The 17,981-nt window shown below is 37.2% G+C and overlaps 1 protein-coding gene across 4 annotated transcripts in view; it reads left to right on the top strand.

Moving 5' to 3' along the window:
• The window catches only part of LOC149184051 (histone-lysine N-methyltransferase ATX5-like), a 274,187-nt gene that overhangs the window by 166,994 nt on the left and 89,212 nt on the right, over positions 1 to 17,981 (top strand). For all 4 annotated transcript variants that reach the window (XM_089417380.1, XM_089417381.1, XM_089417382.1 and 1 more), the window contains 5 exons: positions 11,839 to 11,944; positions 12,124 to 12,223; positions 12,786 to 12,910; positions 13,003 to 13,148; positions 13,708 to 13,812. In XM_089417380.1, the coding sequence (XP_089273506.1) occupies positions 11,839 to 11,944; positions 12,124 to 12,223; positions 12,786 to 12,910; positions 13,003 to 13,148; positions 13,708 to 13,812 (582 nt within the window). The remainder of the gene's footprint in view (positions 1 to 11,838; positions 11,945 to 12,123; positions 12,224 to 12,785; positions 12,911 to 13,002; positions 13,149 to 13,707; positions 13,813 to 17,981) is intronic.

Here is a 17,981-nt window from a genome sequence, read left to right as displayed (position 1 = left end):
AAAGTTATAGCGAAAATTCCACGATAACCTGTTTAGAGCAGCGAAATCCTAGAATCCAAAGCTCTGATACCAAATGTTATGAAACTAGCTCACAAAAAGATAGAAAAGATAGATAAACGCCTTCAAAATAAGTCTCTTCGAGGGGGAAACCTCCTTTACATTACACAAATGAACAATTTTTGGATGATACAAATGACAAGACCTCCTTTCTATATATAGGAGACTAAGGGTCATAATATAATCAAAGCCGACATAACAATAATAATGTAAGGGCACAACAATAACAATAGTGGGCTTCTATGGGGCACAATAATAACAGTATGGGTACTACATGGGCACAACAATATAATAAGGGGGTTGCACTAATAACAATAAGGGGTTGCAATAGTAGTATAGGGACCTAACACCAAGCCTCCATTTATACTTTTCTTGTTGATGAATCAACGATCGAAATTAAGTCTCTAATCAACGACTAAGATTAAATTAGACTTGATTCTCATCTCTTAGAAGCTTCTCACCCATATTTTCATTAATACCCATTAATATTTTTATTTTCCTAAGTTTAGACTTAGGAACCCCATTAAAAATATTAATTATTTTAATAAAATATAATCCAGGTGGAATTTCACCAAACGATTTTTGGGGGAGATCTCATGTGTTCTAGCTCGTTCACAAAATTTTAGAGCTAGAGCACATCCGATGCTACCCAAAAAAACTAACACTCCCTCTTAGCGAGGAAAGTGCTCTAGCAACAATGTCCACCTGCATGCCGCTCTGTTTCTGAAGCACCTCCTTTTTGCACTGCTGCTTCCACCAACACTACGTTGCTGCTGCTACTGTACTGCTGCCCATGACGCTAACACTGCCACTACTGCATCCGTACTACAACTCCCTCTCAAATGTTGCATATGTTATGCTACCAGCACTGCCACTGCTAACATTGCATCTGTACTGCAACTCAGTTGCTGAGAGAAGCCACTGAAAAACACCCAGGATTTGCTGAACTTAACCGTGTTCAACATAACACAATGAATGTTGGAATTTGACTACTGTTGACTCTGACCCTCTGAATATTTCTGCGCTGTTGCTGATTCCTGCATTACACAGCTGCCAACCTTGATCTACATTGATCAGTCTCTGGTCCCCAGCTACTGCATCTGTCCTCCAAACACTCCATTGCATCATCTGACACTAAGTCCATCTCGCTACTGCTGAATCTTGGGCTCCCACAGCAAGGAATTGATCCAAGAGGTGGACTCCTCAAGGATCTTGCCCACATGTATTCCTTCTGAGTACAACTCAATATTGCCCCATCTCCCTCCTGGAGATGCGTGGGCACTCATGGCAAATTCATCCTCGTCAATCTTTGCTAAAGCAACCTTAGGATCATGTTTCTCATCCTTGCCCTTTTTCTTCAAAGGACACTAGGATGCATAGTGGTCCATCTCACCACAATTGAAACATTTCACCTTCGAAATGTCCTTCTTTCGCTTTGTCTTCTTCTATCCCTTCGATGCTAGAGCTACGTTCTCATCCTCCTCCTTCATCTTTGTGCCACTCCCACTGCTGCCACTGAGGTTGACCTTCACTAGGTCCCTCCTTAACTCCTCCTGTTGAAGAGTCGCCCACATCTCCTCCCATGAAGGTAGTTTTTCTCTACCCAATATGCTTTGGACGAAAACTTGCCATTCATCTGAGACTCCATTCAGGGCTATCCTCACCATCGTGGTTGGTTGAGGAGTGGACCCCACTACAGCAAGCTGGTCTCTAGTGTCCTGAAGACACTGAAGATAGAGGTTCACCCCTTCTCCTTTCTGCATCAACGTCCGCCACAACTTCTGCTCCAAATACATCTTCCGTTGTTCGGAAGAGCCTTCATACAGAGAAAGCAAGGCTTTTCACATCTCTCGGGCTGTATCCTTGGCCTGCTAGTGTGAGACCACATGATCTTGAACTCCATCGAGAATGAGTCTCTTTGTCTTCCCCTGCTCGACCTTGTACTTCTTCTTTTGATCGTTGTCAGCAGGAACATCTACAACACTTTTGACGTAGGCCTCAAGATCATATTCCTCCAGAACATCTAAGATTCTAGTCTTCCATATGACATAGTTGGAAGCACCTTCCAACCTGTCCTGATCTCTGAGCCCATGCGATGCCATCTCACCCAACTTTTGAACTGACTCCTCTAGTCACTACTTTGCACTACTCAGCTACTCAGCAAGTGAGAAATTCGAACTTTCTGGCGAAAAGTTCTCTGAGGAGAAATTTCCCCTTCTACGTGTCTTCGTTCTTTTCTAGCAGATTTCTGCCCCGGCAGAAACTGTGCCCTTCAAGAACTATGCTGAGGCTCTGCGTCACTCCCTCTGCCTCTGCAAACTCACGAACTAGAAATTGTACCGCTCTGTCATCTCACTCATAGAGAGATTTCCTCAGATCTGCTTCGTGGCAAGGACTGCGCAATCCCTTCAAGGGGATTCGAATTGCTGCCAAGTGCAGCTTTTGGCCTCACTACTCAGCACTGGATATACTCTTCCTGTTTCAAAATCAACCCTCTGATACCATGTGAAAATTCCTAGACTTTAGGAACACCCTGTGTAGCAAATCTGAATTTACTTCATCTACTTGATTTTTTAACATACATTAACCAAGTTATTCTTCTAAATACTGAAACAAATTACTTCTGCAACCTACACTAATTAAATGTTTGATCTCATGAAACAGAAAACAGAGCAAAGAAAAAAATACATAGGACACACTTATTTTTGGACGCAGTAGTCCCCGAAAAAACCTAATGTAGAAAAACTGGTGCAACAGCTCTGAGGGTTTTATTATTATGCAGGAGAAATATCTGAATACAAATCTAGGATGCTCATCTAGCAATCCTTTACAGAGAAAATACTGGCGGAAAATCTGAGTGAGTTTTACCTCACTTCACCCGGCAGAATTTCGGTTGATCTGGCACAAGACTAGCTAACCCCGACTATTTCTGCGTCACCTCTTCTGCCCTCTACGTCAACTTTACCGGCTGTTTCGGTAGTTCTGGCTGTTCCCAACAATTCTGGCTTCTGCCCTCTGCGTCAGCTTTCCCGGCTGTTCCGACAGTTCCCAGCAGTTCCGCCTATTCCCAATAGTTCCGGCTTTTGCCCTCTGCGTCAGCTTTCCTGGTTGTTCTGGCAGTTCTTGACAATTCTAGCTATTCCTGGCAGTTCCGACTTCTGCCCTCTGCGTCAGCTTTCCTGGCTGTTTCGACAGTTCCGACGGTTCCTGGCAGTTCCGATTTCTGCGTGACAAACAACTTTTCTGCGCTGCTGGCTCTCTTTGCCTCTTTGTCTGTATTCTCCGGAAAGTCTTCTCCCAGATTCTCATTGCCCCTCTGCTGCAGAAAGATCACTTAATTCGAAATCCTTAGCAAACCTTGCCCTAGGAATCAAATTCTTGATCAATTCGTTCTCTCCATGTGTCTTCTCTAACTGACCCCAAGCCTCCATTTATACTTTTTCTATTGATGAATCAACGGCTAAGATTAAGTCTCTAACCAACGGCTAAGATTAAATTAGACTTGATCCTCGTCTCTTAGAAGCTTCTCACCCATATTTTCATTAATACTCATTTATATTTTTATTTTCTTAAGTTTAGACTTAGGAACCCTATTAAAAATATTAATTATTTTAATAAAATATAATCCGGGTGGAATTTCACCAAACAATTTCTGGGTCTTGGAGATCTCATGTGTTCTAGCCCCTCCACAAAATTTCAGAGCTAGAGCACATACGATGCTACCCAAAAAAACTAGCAAGTATATGTTGCAATATCTGCTTTTAAGGCTGCAAATGGATCTTTATGGTCAAGCCCTCTACCTTTGTAGATTATTGAAATTTGCAGCGCAAAATAGCATGCTGCAATTCTGATGTGGTTTCCATTTCTGATATTTTAAACCAAATAAATTGTTTATTTGAGTCTTCTTTTTCTAACTGAATGAGACGACCTTCTTTCTCCCTCACTAAAACCATGATACCCCCGTATCCTTTACCATTCCTTGCTACCTTGTTCCACACTGCCATCTTCCAGTATCCTTCAAACAAAGGTGTCTTGCAGCCTTCATGCTCATGTGTTTCTATGAGACAAATTATGTCTCTATCTTCTGCAATAGGCCCTACCCAGGTCCTCATCTCTATGGGTAACCTCTGCAGTTCTAACAAACTAATCTTAAGGAAACCTGGGTATGACTTGATTGCTATCTATTTTGACATGCAAGACTCACATTTGAGTCTTTATCCCTGCTTTCCCATACTGACCTTGCTTCCTGATTTCCTGTTGAAGAGTCTGTTGCCTCTTCTTTATTACCATCTTGTTGTTCTGTTTTGGAAGGAGGTCCAAATCGCGCTATCACAACTTTACCTTTATAAATCCATGTTCTCTTGCCTTCATCTCTTGCTGCCCTAACCTTTAACATTTCCTCCCTCCTTTCCTCATGTTGTCTTACAGTTAAATATTCTTCTAGAAAAAAGCGAGAACCCCTCAAGAGATGCTTCTTGCTTAGAATGATATATTTATCACGCAAGCTAGGCATGATGACTTTTATGGGCCTGGCTCTCTCACCGTTAAACTTACCCACCCTCCATGCTTGACATATTTGTCCTTGCCATAACAACTTGTCTTTCAAGAAGTCTCTTGCAAGGTCAAGAGTACATTCATTTTTCCCATAGTCTTTCACCCCTTTAATAATTATGTTTGCTGCTCTATTTTGTCTTTCCTTGCCTTCTCTATCTTGCATGTTGTCAACCCGAATGTTTGTTTCTCCTTTCTTATTAGCAGAATTGCTAATAACTTGAGCCCAAGTTTTGGAAACTTTGGTGGAATCTCCTTTCCTTTCTTCTCTTGCTTTCTCTTCATGGTTGTCTATTTGGGCAATCGTTTTCCCTTTATCCTTGGATGATTTCACATTCACCATCTCTGTACTTTCCACTACAAATTTCATTATGTTTTGCACATCTACCTTCATGCGTTGTCATTCTGTCTTCCCAATCAGGAGAGCTTCCTGTAGCAATGCCACTTGTTCTTTCAAAACTTTATTGTTTTTTGCTAAAGCCTTGTTCTCAACTGTTATTATATGAATTTTATGATCTTTTTCCTACTCTTTAGCTTCTAAAACCTCGAACCTTTGTTTTGCATTTAACAATTATTTCACATAAAGATCAGATGACCAGGTGAGAAGTGTGGATGTGGGAGTATAGAAGGCAGAATCATTAATGACTTTTCTTCTAGACTTCTTGTTGCCACATGCTTGTAGAGGGGACTTGTTTGAGTGCTTATTGTGAAGGGCTCAAGTACTTTCCCATTGAGAATTTTTCCTTCTTTGCTCCCAGTTTAGATGGGCTAGTCTTCGTTTTAAAATTGCTTGATATTGTTTAGCATTGACCCAATCCCACTTCCCAGCGTTGGCAGATGAGGCAATTTTCACTTGTCCTAAATCATTTGTCTCCACAGGTTCTGAAATTTCTTGTCCCGTTGTCATGTTTGAGTGCATTTGCCGTCCAACTTGTTCCGAGAAAGATGTAGGTCCAACCTATTCCTCACTGATTGCCTGTAGAAATCGGTCTCTGCCCTGCTCCTCACTGCTGCTGTCTGAACCCCGCTGCCCCTGTCTGCTATTCGCTATCCCCTTTCTGCTATGCTATTCGCTGCTGCTGTTGCTATCCGCTGTAGGATTGCCTGCGACTACACAACACCCTAGAGACGCACTCTCGCACTCTGTGGCTGTGACTACTCTTGGCTGTGAAATACACCTGCATACCCGTTGGAGCGACAAACTGTCAAGTGCAGAATAACGGCAATGTCAATCTTCGACAGGGAAAATTTTAAGAACCCCCCCTAAATTTATAAATATAATAAATGGGCGAATCTCCATGGTATATAGGAAAAATGGAGGGTGATTTTATCAATAATATAATATGTATATATAATTTTTTGGCGAATCTCTCACCAGGCATGGCGAATATTTTACTCAATTATAAAATCTTGTAAGATCTTGGCGAGTCTTTCACTAAATAATAAAACTTTGTAAAGTCCTAGTGAATCTTGGCATAGGCTTCATGCTGGTTTAATTCCCCCATTTAAATAGGCTACATTCCAGGTGAATACCATGGGTCAATACCATGTGCCATTTTGGTGAATACCATGGGTCAATACCATGTGCCATTTTTATTTTTATTAATTCTAATATTAGGGTTAATAATGGTATTTTGCATGGTATTAATAACAATCTAGTCCATGTTATTTGTCCCATAGTACTTTGGCCATAGGTTTCACCTAAATATAACCCATTTTTTGAGTGTTCATAAATATAAGGTGACTTATGGAGTAAATATAAAAAAATGTTTTATTTGTTTACCATACCTCTCGTTTATTTATATTTTTATTAATTTACCATACCTCTTTTACAAATATGGTATTGGCCCATAGGATTCACTTAAATAAAACCTCTTTCTTGAGCCTTCATAAATAGAACGAGGGTTATGGACTAAATACAAAAAGATGTTTTATTTATTTACGATACGTCTAGTTTATTTATATTTTTACTTATTTACCATACCTTTTGAGTAAGTATAAAAATACGTTTTATTTATTTACCATACCTCCACTTTACTTATATTTTTATTTGTTTACACCCTTACATGTATATAAGGTGACTTATGGAGTAAATATAAAAAATGTTTTATTTATTTACCATACCTCTCATTTATTTATATTTTTATTAATTTACCATACCTCTTTTATAAATATGGTATTTGGCCCATAGGATTCACTTAAATAAAACCTATTCTTGAAAATGGGCAAATGGATTCACTTAAATAAAACCTATTGTTGAAAATGGGCGAATGGAAGGTTGTAAGTCCTAATTTCAAGGGCTAAATTTACCTTTTTTACCCTCTCCCTTAAAATAAGGTGGGCTATTTGAGGTGATTTGTAAAAATGTACTATGATACAAAATATTCGCCCACTAAAAATTTAAAACCCCTTAATTTCGCCAAAGGGCGAACATTCGCCCCTAAAATTATCCTTGATCTTCGATATCAAAAGGTTCACGAATTTGCAGCGCTCAAAATCCGCCCCCATTGCTCTGATTTGTTTTGCAGAACGCTGAGCCCAACAAGTGGTTAAATGTGAAGAGAATATCAAACGATTATAGCGTGAAGAATGGAGGAAGAATAATCGTAACCTTTTTGGTATAATTTCTGTACTAACCCTTTTGGTGTGGCTCCTTGGTATCTATAGTGTTCGTCAAAATTAAACCTGCAAGTTTATGTCTCTGAACACACTTTTCAGTGTTTGCAAGTTTATGTCTTTGATGCTGGCCCTATCTCTCGATGCAGTACGAATAAATAATAAATGCATATTTAAATATATATTGAATGAGAGATAAGTTTATATTTAAATAGTAAATAAGAGATGAGTTTATAATAAGATCCGTGTGATTGTGTGTTTATAGCCTAAAATAATCAAATTGGCTAATAAATATATATTTAAATAGTGAATGAGGGATTAATTTATGATATGATGCATTGTGATTGTGTGCTTATAGCACGAACTAATCAAATTGGTCAATAGATCATTTCTTTTAGATATGATGTATTCCTTCCTTTCTTATTAATTATTGTTTAGTGATGTTTATATATATTTTTTCATTAGAGAATCTCAAGAGTCCAAATCAAACCTCTTCTTTTCAACGGTGACCTCCATTCTTGTTCAGGAAAGCTACAGATAACGGGTTATACTATTCAAATTTGAGGAGTGGTTTTTCCCTTGACTTGACAAGTGGCGGTGGTTATGCGGCCTCCTTTCAATTTAGTTTAGTTTAGTTTTTTTTTCCAAATTTGATATGGAAGATGCGTCTGAGAATGATGGTAGTGTCTTTGGTAAGATGGTTCACGTAGAACCATTGTGGCTGCGTGAATCGAACAAAGTTCCTTCTACAGATTAATTACTCCAAAAGACTTGGAATATCAAGATATCCATGAGGATACAAATATTATATATATTAAATGTATGAATAAGAATAAGAATGATTACAATGAGAACGAGATGCCTGTTTATATACCGAGCAAGTGTCTCTTCATGGAGAGTCATGTCTCATTTAGACATGACTCTTTAGCCTAATTACTAATTAACTAATAATTATTTATGGTTATTATCATTTACATTATTTTACATTATTTATATATATTTTATTCGTAACATTGCCTTCTTCCTCAAAAAGCTTTGTCCTCAAAGCTTGTCGATGAAAAAGGCTTGATCTCTTTTTCAGCTTCGAATGTCTTTCTGTTTTGGAATAGTCATCTTCGTCGATACAAGTTGATATGATCTTCTAAGCGACAAACAAAACTGCCGCACTGAGAAGGGATCAAACCATCCGAGATTAATCTTCTGTGTAGTATTGTGATCATTGGAATTTTGTAACGACTTGTCAGCATAAGACGGGATTGATTGTATGTCATTATTCTTTGAAACATCAATTTGTTGTTTCTGGTCTGAATGGTCCCGATACATAGCTTGGTTGATTTGTCTAATCTTGTGATTCAGATGTCGATAGGGTACTTTTTTGGTTTGACTTTCCCTTATTGGGCATGTGGCAATTTTTATATTTTCTTGTGGCGAAGATGTTGTTGAGTTGGTTATGGAACATTCACTTGGGATGTTCATTGTTTGAACTGCAACATCTAAGTGTGTCGTTTTTTCAACTAACTTGTCTTCTTGAGTTGTCATATTCATTGGATCGGTATTCGTTGTTTTGTCGTCAACTTGAATTCCTACATTTGATGCTTCCTTATCGATAAGTTGTTGTACCTTGTTTTCTAATGACTTTTTATCCTTCTTAAGTTTCTTAATTTGTGTCAGTAATTTTTCACTATGGTTTTTAAGTCGAGAAACTTCTTCATTTTTGTCAACAATGATTTTGTCAATTTCATTTTGCATATTTTGTAATACTTTTTTACCTTCTTGAGAAATTACTTTTGAAATATCTGATATATCTTCTGTCGTTACTGAATTTGGTTTCAGTGTAACACCTTGTAGTGTTATTTTCTTCTTCTTGTAAGAAAATGTTAAAAACTATTTCTTCGTATTTGAGATGATAGATCCTACCGTTTCCAACCAGGGTGATCCCAAAATAATGTCACCTTGATTGTTCAATATGGTTTGAACCGAGAATTGTGATACTCATGTATAATCTTCAATGTTTAACTGTAAGTTGGGTATGTCATATATTTTATTGCGAAAAAAGTCTATTTTTTTCAGTTATATTTGACTCCGGGATCACTAATTGGTTTGCGGTTTTAGGTGTTATATAATTCGCCTCTTCTGCCGGAGAAATAGAAATAATAACATCTTTTCCTGCGAGATTTCCTTCAATGCTAAATAATGCTTTACCGTCTCTGGGTAAGGTTTCTGGGAATCTTATGGCCTTCATTTTTGTATTAGACTCCATTTTTGCTTCTTGAATATTAAATACCCTTTAAATCACTTTTTTTTTTTTAAATAAATCCCTTTTTTCTGTATATATTTTTCAAATATTCTCCTTTTTTTTCTTTTTCTTTTTAGTAATTTAATTAATTAAATATATATAGATTGTTGTTGTTGTTGTTTGTTTTTTTTTTTTTTAAACTTCAATAATTCACTTCACTTCAATAGTAATTCTTATAAATACCTTTAATTATTAAATGACCACCTTAATATTCTTCTTAATCACTTTATCTTATATAAAATAATTTCCTCATATAAAAAATGCCTCTTTTTTATTTATTATAGACCCTCTCTTTTTTAATTTTAAACTTTCTCCTTTTATATTTAAATAACTTCTTTCACTTTCTACGCACTTTTATAAAGTACTCACTTAGGCTTTTTACCACTTATACAAGGTAGCCGCATATATGTTGTGCGCACATTTTTATTTTATTTTTGATATGGGATTTGAGCCGATAATAAGTTGCGGATTAAATAATTTATATTATTCAATTATATAAATCATTAATTGATTAATGCTTTGATTAAATGTTATGTCACCATATCACCTTAATTGATTGATAGTTATACTATTAATAATTAAATTTCGTTGATAGGAAACCTGACGTGTCACTAATCGTTGCACCGTATCGATTATATCACTTATTACGTTGTCGTCCAGTCACAGCTTATCGGTCCTCCTTGGCGTGCGTTCTTCGTGTGCAGTCACGATTTCATGCAGCAGAAGGACTGAGGCACAATACTGTAGAGTAGAAAGAAGACGAGGGTAATGGTGGGAGCACGACGATGTCGGGCAATGGTTGTGCAACGGTGGTAGCGGCAGTGGTAGCAGATAGTCAATAGGAGGGACGGGTTGCGAGGGCGGCGTGAGTTGGATGTAGTGGCTCAGTTTTTGTGGCAGAGTGGTGTAGGTTGTGTGGGCAGCGGCAGTCAACAGAACAGGAGCGGAGGGAGGTGATGGAAGGCGGCAACAGACGGGGAAGGTCGGTCAGGGAGGAGTGGCAGCAGGGTCAGCGTGGAGCACGTGCTACAAGCAGAAACGTGTAGCGGCAGATTCGTTGTCTAATGGAGTTGTGGATGTTGGTGGTGGCCCCTTTGGTGGGTGGTGTTGTCAGGGTTTTGGTGGGCGTCGTCGTCTGATAGGTAATTTAATTTAATTTATATATATATATATATATATTTTTGTTTTCTTTGATTTTTTTTATTATTAATTATAATTTTTTTTAAATATGGCCAAAGGCCTTTGACGAATCAGCGATGGAGAAAATCTCAAATTGCAAGGAAACGCTTGAATTGCAACAACAATAAATTCTGACGAAGAGTCGATGGCTAAGGGCCTGGATCGAAGAGCGTGGCTTTGTGCAGTGGTGAAGCAGCCAGAGGATCGTCTCTCTAATACCAATGAAGCGAACAAAGTTCTTTCTACAAATTAATTACTCCAAAAGACTTGGAATATCAAGATATCCATGAGGATACAAATATTATATATATTAAATGTATGAATAAGAATAAGAATGATTACAATGAGAACGAGATGCTTGCTTATATACCAAGCAAGTGTCTCTTCATGGAGAGTCATGTCTCATTTAGACATGACTCTTCAGCCTAATTACTAATTAACTAATAATTATTTATGGTTATTATATTCACATTATTTTACATTATTTATATATATTTTATTCGTAACACTGCGTATAACATTATCATAGTAGGAACTCTTCCTTGATATAGCGACGTATCCTTTCCTTTTTGCAGCTGACCTGGTGACTCCTTTACCCAATCAATATTGTAGAAATGCTTGCTAGCTTCTTCCTCCTTGATGGCTCGAGTTCTACCTTTGGCAGTTGGCATATAAAAAAAGGACAATAGATCCATGACCATGAGGTAGGTACAGTGGCTCCTCTTCAAACTCAGCCACGAGGATCACCCCCACTATTATACGGTATTACAAAATGTGCTTGATTATTAAATGCTGGAATCCTAGATAGGTTGAGATGGAGACACCCAATAACATAATATTCTATTAAGAAAATATTTGACACTTTTATTACATATGTAAGCCTTATGTTGTAACACCTGATAGCAGCATCTCTCAATTTTTTTTTGGTTTTATCGCTGCCAAAGTTCAAAGATTTACTATTCTAGCACGCTCTTTTGTGATGTTTACCATTGTTGCACCTTTACTGCTTCACTTCGTTTCCCCTATTTTATCTAGTTACCAATTCATGTAGTCTTACAAAACAGTTTTACAAAGAAGCAAGACAGTTTGCAAGAGATTGGTCGTAGCTTCTCTAATTGACAAACCTTCAATATTTTCAGATTAGCCGGATGATAGAGGGTGGGGCTCAAGGTCTTGCATATTGTAGTCCCGAAGGTCGCGTGCCTGGAAAACTACGAGAGCTAGAATTGACTGTTTGCTTGCAAGGTAGGTACTGTGAGGAGTCTCATGGTTGAAGTCTGCATATGTTTTATCACTTAAGCTGGATAATGCATTCACTATTGATATTAATCTGGAGAATTTGTGGCAGTTGGGGTTTGATTATATCAAATATTTCCATTGTTTACTGTCATTTGTAAAGCTTAATGGTGGTTATATTGTTGCAGCACAGTATGAGCCTGTGAAAGCGAACTGGACAACAGAACGCTGTGCTGTTTGTCGTTGGGTTGAAGATTGGGATTACAATAAAATGGTTATTTGTAATAGGTATTTTGCTCAATGTTTTTTCGCCCTTGCTTTGGTGGATTTGCAATTTATATTTAAACATTAAGTTACAGCCTTTGTTAGATTTAAATATTGAACATTGTTTAAATGATACAACTTTGTTCTTACATAATCATCATAGAAACGAGATATCAAGAAGTAAACAGTGACCTTAAACTTGCTCTAATTGACCTCCTCTACCGGTCTTCTAGTATCTACCTTTCATAAACTATGTAGTTGACTACTAAGACTGACTAATTGAACCAGTGATTACTATATTGGAGTTTTACTCTGGGGCTAATTACAATCTTTTCCGAAAGGCCTTTGTCTTTATTTTGAGTTTCTTCGTCATCTTCTTTGTTTGGCTCCTCCATACAGATTTCATCTGTCTGGTCATGCTTTTGGATTCTTTTGATCTTGAGTTTGACATGGGGATACTTAAAACAGCAGATACTGGGAATGTTTTTGTTGTGTACATTTTGCTATATTCCAAGAGAGTAGTTTTTTTGTTGTTGTAAACCTTCGGAATTACAAATTGATTACTTATGGACATATGCGATTTCAGATGTCAAATAGCAGTACACCAGGAATGCTATGGTGTGAGGAAACTGCAAAATTTTGCTTCATGGGTTTGCAGAGTATGTGAAACACCGGATATCAAGCGGGAGTGTTGTCTTTGTCCTGTAAAAGGTTTGGTGACTTACAATCTCTGTCAAAGTTATTATTATGGACTGTAAGCAGAGTTGAATTCTTATTGATTCTGACCAAATATTTGATTTTAGGTGGCGCTTTGAAGCCTACTACTACGGGTCAATTTTGGGTGCATGTGGCTTGTGCATGGTTTTCTCGTGAAGTATCATTTCTGAATGATGAAACTATGGAACCTGCGGATGGCATTTTAAACATACAATCAAAACGTTTTCTCCAGGTTGATGGTTGCTTCTTATTTAGGACAGAGTATTAAGAAATGAACTGAAATTTATATTAATGTCCACCAAAGATCAAATTAGGTGAAAGGGACTAGAGATTACATCTTTCAAGAGAAGCACATGCTTCATATTTGCCATTTTGTCCAACATATATAATTTGGTGGCATGATCTGTATTTCATCATTTTTGTATGGCATCTAATTTTACTAACTAATAGCATATGCAATCAAGCATAAATATAGAAGACATCCAAGTTGTGTCACAAGAACTGTCAGCAAACAAGTTCATTTGAATCAATTATCATTGGTAGAGTTCCAAGATTCCGGTTTATTTGCTGCTATCATGAAATGAAATGGAATTATATTAATGTCAACAAATAACCATACATGGTTAATGGGACTATACAATTATATAAGACAAGTATTACAAAGACATACAATTATAACCCTAAATAACCCTAACTGTCTATAATGTTATCTTGAAGAGGAGAAGAATTATATGCATATGATTTGTATCACCTGTTATCTCACTAAAGTCAACCATGTTTTGGATTTCTAGGTCTGTGTGGTTTGTAAACAGATGCATGGAGCATGTATTCGGTGCTGTAAATGCGCGGTACAATATCATGCCATGTGTGCATCCAGGGCTGGCTATGCAATGGAGGTATTTTCACAAAGTTCATTGGTTTAAACCTTATGTTTGAAAAAATAGGGAATGGTTTAGGACTCTGTTCATTCTTCAGATTTAAGTGCTTATGATTCTTGTTTCTCTAAGATAAAAATGCCAAATGAGCTAGTTTAGTGTTCTAGATGATTACCAATGAAGCATAGACAAGGGTGTATCCATATATACAATTTTATTAATGGATGTGCTAGAATGTGTAACTAAGTGGCTATAAAGTTGAGCCATATCTAAGCCATTGCTGCATGTTCCATGTCATCCATCACATGTGGGACAACAATCCTGAAGAAAATTCATTGGGAAAATAAAACGAATTACCTCTCAAACTCTCAATTAAGATATAAAAGACCCAACCAAAAAGAGTGAAACCCTAAGGGGAACTTAGACTACCCACTGTCACTTCAATGGTACTTTCCCTCTCTTTAGGCTGGGTTTCCTTTGGTACAAGGGTGAAATAGCTAAAGCAATTCAAGTCCTGGAAAAGGAAAATGATTGGAAAATTCTCGAGGATATAGCGAAATGTGATTTCTAATAAATTACAGATGTAAATTACAGATTTGGAAAACATACAATTTCATGAATGATTTTTAAGGTTTTAAGGTGACTGAAAGGGAGTGCAAGTGCCTAGAATCTAGAGTCAAGATTGGGCAAATGGAGTCCCATCTGTTCTAACAATTAATTAAGTGCATGCTACAGGAAGCCTAATATGGCTGTAAATTGATGCATAATTTTATTAAGGGAGGGTTCTACAAGAGATGTACTTTCAACTTCAAGTTTGCAACAAGGGTGTTTTTTACTAAGGAATTAAACCATGCGATAACTCTTAAGATGATAGACGCAATAAAATTACTTCCATTAACAAAACATTGAAGAAACTAGAGGAGGAAAGTTTACACCTAGTTTGTTTCCATTATGGTAAATATATTCTTGCTTTGTGGTCTTGTGAAATAGGCTCTTACATCTATAAACTCCAATGTTCCATCAAGACTCTGGGATGGGGGGTGTGGGTGCAGGAAGACGCAGAAGGGGGACGTGTGGGAGTACCCTCAAATTTTACTGAAATTTAGGAGGGATGGGGAGAAGTCGGGGTGTGTATATATATATATATATATAATTCAAATTCATATTCAATAATGAAATTCAATAACGAAATAAATTGATCCATATTCATCATTCATCATTGTCAGGCTAGGATTAACTCCACATATCAAATTGTTTTTTTGCATTAAGAGAGAATATGAATATATACAAGGAGAGGGAGAGCCTTGGGTTTCATCTCCCAGTGTCTCTTTGTCTTCTAACTTCCTTTATTTTTGCTATTTACAATATTTACATAAGTTTTGCTATTTCCATAGATTAGGTGTCAACATTCCCCTCTTTAATCTGAAGGGATGTTGGTGAGTCCAAACATCATTTTGAATCTTTCAAACTTTTCCCTTCCAAGCGCTTTGGTGAAGATGTTTGCAATCTGCTCATTTGTGGAACAATGTCGTAGGTGGATTGTTTTGGCCTCAACATGATGTCGAATTAGATGGTATTTTGTATTGATGTGCTTTGTTCGATCATGGAATTTTGGGTTCTTGGCCAACTTTATTGCAGAAGTGTTGTCAATCAAGAGAGGAGTTGAATGCACTTGTTTTTCCTGCAAATATTCTAGAATTTTCCTGAGCCACACAATTTCCTTTGTTGCTTCAACTGCTGCCACATATTCTGTCTCGGTTGTGGAATCTGTTGGAACTGATAGTTTGCGTGTCATCTAGGAGAAAATTCCTGATCCAAGGCTCACAACATAGCCTGAAGTAGATACCCCAATTTCTTTATCTCCATTGAAATCTGAATCAGAGTATCCAATCAAATTGAAGTCACCCACTTGTGTATACTTGAGTCCAAAGTCTTGAGTTCCATTGAAGTACTTTAGAACACTTTTTGCAGCAGACCAATGACCCTCACAAGGCTTTTGCATAAACTTGGAGAGGATTCCAATAATGAATGAAATGTCTGGTCTGATAGTAATTAGGTAGTTGAGACCAATGTTATCAGAACCGAATTGGTGATTGAATCGAAAAACTTTGTGGACCGGGAACCGGTAAAAAACTGGTTTACCAAAAACACATAAAATATTCATATTTAAAAAAAAAACATATATATTCATGTGCATCCATATGAATCCAAACCATTTATACACAAATATGCAAAATTTTTCATTTATATAGCAAGTAATAGTGCATATAACCAAAATAACACTTAGTGCAAAACATCGTTGAACCAAAAAACATCAAGCAGCAGGCTCTAAAAGGCCTTTATAGTCCAAAATAACATGATAGTATGATACTACAGTCTACAATACTACAACTACAACCTACAAGTGCTAATTGTCAATGTTATTATCAGAATCATCATCCTAATTATCCTCCTCATCCTCATTTAAAGAATGAGTAGCATCCAAGTTTGCAATCATTGCTTATATTGGGATCTTTATCATCAATATAACCCTCTAAGTATTAAAATAAGATAGAAAAAAGGTAGCATGTCAAGTCAAGATTTTGTTTTAGTGATGGGTATATTTTTAGTAGAGTCATGATAGATGAGTTCGATAACCATTGCCACTAACATCAAAGTACATAGAGGGATTGGTGCTCTTTATTAAATACTAGTTCCTTACCCTCGTACATAACAAAACCCAATAGAAATGTTGCAATCCCCGCAATCCTGATATCTTGAAAAATTGTTAATTCTGCTGGATTTTGAGTGAAATCTAAAATTCTACTTTCTCTGTATGAAATCCAATGAGGTTGGAACCACTCTCAAACATCCTGAGTCATTTCATGGTAATGTTAAAAATTTAAGTAAAATGATGGAAATGAAAGATTAAGGAGAATGTCACTTTTACTTATTATTTTCCTTCAGTGGATGTGAGCTTTAAGTTTTGTTCCATTGGAGTAGTCAAAGGATTGCACTCAACCATGCCAAATCTATTCAACAGATCTCCAATACTTCTTTTGAGAGAGGAATATAAATTTTGGATGTTGAGTTACTTCAATACCAAGATAGTAGTGAACATAACCCAAATCTGTCATTTCAAAACCTTTCCTGAGTTCCTTCTTTACGGATGCAATGTAGTTCTCATCGTTCCATGTCATCAGAAGATCATCTACATACACCATAAGATATGCAACTATTTTGCCAACTTTCTTGACAAATAAAGTTGCATCATCAAGATCATAATGTTTGAAATTAAGTTTCAGAAGATGCTCAGTCAACTTCTCATACTAGGCTCACGGTGCTTGCTTGAGGCCATACAAGGATTTTACAAGCTTGCATACTTTGTGTTCCTGACCCTTCACAACAAATCCTTTTGGTTGGGAGATAAAAACATTCTCTTTCAGATCTTCGTTCAAGAAAGTAGTTTTTACATCCATTTGTTGGACTTTCCAACTATTCTGAGCTGCTGAGGCAAAGAGTGTTTGGATGGTAGCCCATTTTGCTGTGGGGGCAAAAGTCTCCTCTTAACCGACCCCTTCCTTCTGTGAAAGGTCGATGCGGTTGAGGAGGACACACTAGAGTAAGGAGTTTCCTTTGTATATCGAGCTACCTTGTTGCATATGTAGAGCAGGGAGAAGAATTTGAGCCTAAAGGAAGCAGAGGTGAGAGGGGGATCAGTAGCAGGATTCTGGAGGAGTTTTCTAGTGCCGGAAGAGTCAGTTCTGTTGATTTGGGGTAGCATCAGATGTGCTCTAAGCCTCAAATTTTGCAGGGAGGCTTGGGCACATGTATTCCAAAGAACCCAGAAAGCGTTTTGGGAAATTCCACCCAGAAGTGATTTTATTAAAATAATTAATATTTTTAATGGGGTTCCTAAGTATAAACTTAGGAAAATTAAAATATTAATGGGTATTAATCTAATCATGGGTGAAACTTCTAGAAAAAGACACGGATCAAGCCAAAACGATCTGAGCCTTTGATTAAGATTTAATCTAGGCCATTGGTTGTCAAACAAAAAGATATAAGAAGGGGCTTGAGGGTCATTTGGAGGATACACTGAGAGATCAAGGAAATCGATTTTCTGAAGTGAGAAGTTTTCAGGAAGAAAAATCGATTGAAGAGATTTCTTGCAGTAGAGTGGCAGTAAGAATCTGGAAGAAGGAATTTCC

The sequence above is a fragment of the Pinus tabuliformis genome, chromosome 3_2 (genome assembly GCF_031772625.1).
Source record: "Pinus tabuliformis cultivar Carrire ecotype Pingquan chromosome 3_2, CPIR1, whole genome shotgun sequence".
NCBI classification, from domain to species: domain Eukaryota; kingdom Viridiplantae; phylum Streptophyta; class Pinopsida; order Pinales; family Pinaceae; genus Pinus; species Pinus tabuliformis.
The sequence above is the reverse complement of the archived record's forward strand: the minus strand, read 5'-3'. Positions and strand labels throughout refer to the sequence as shown.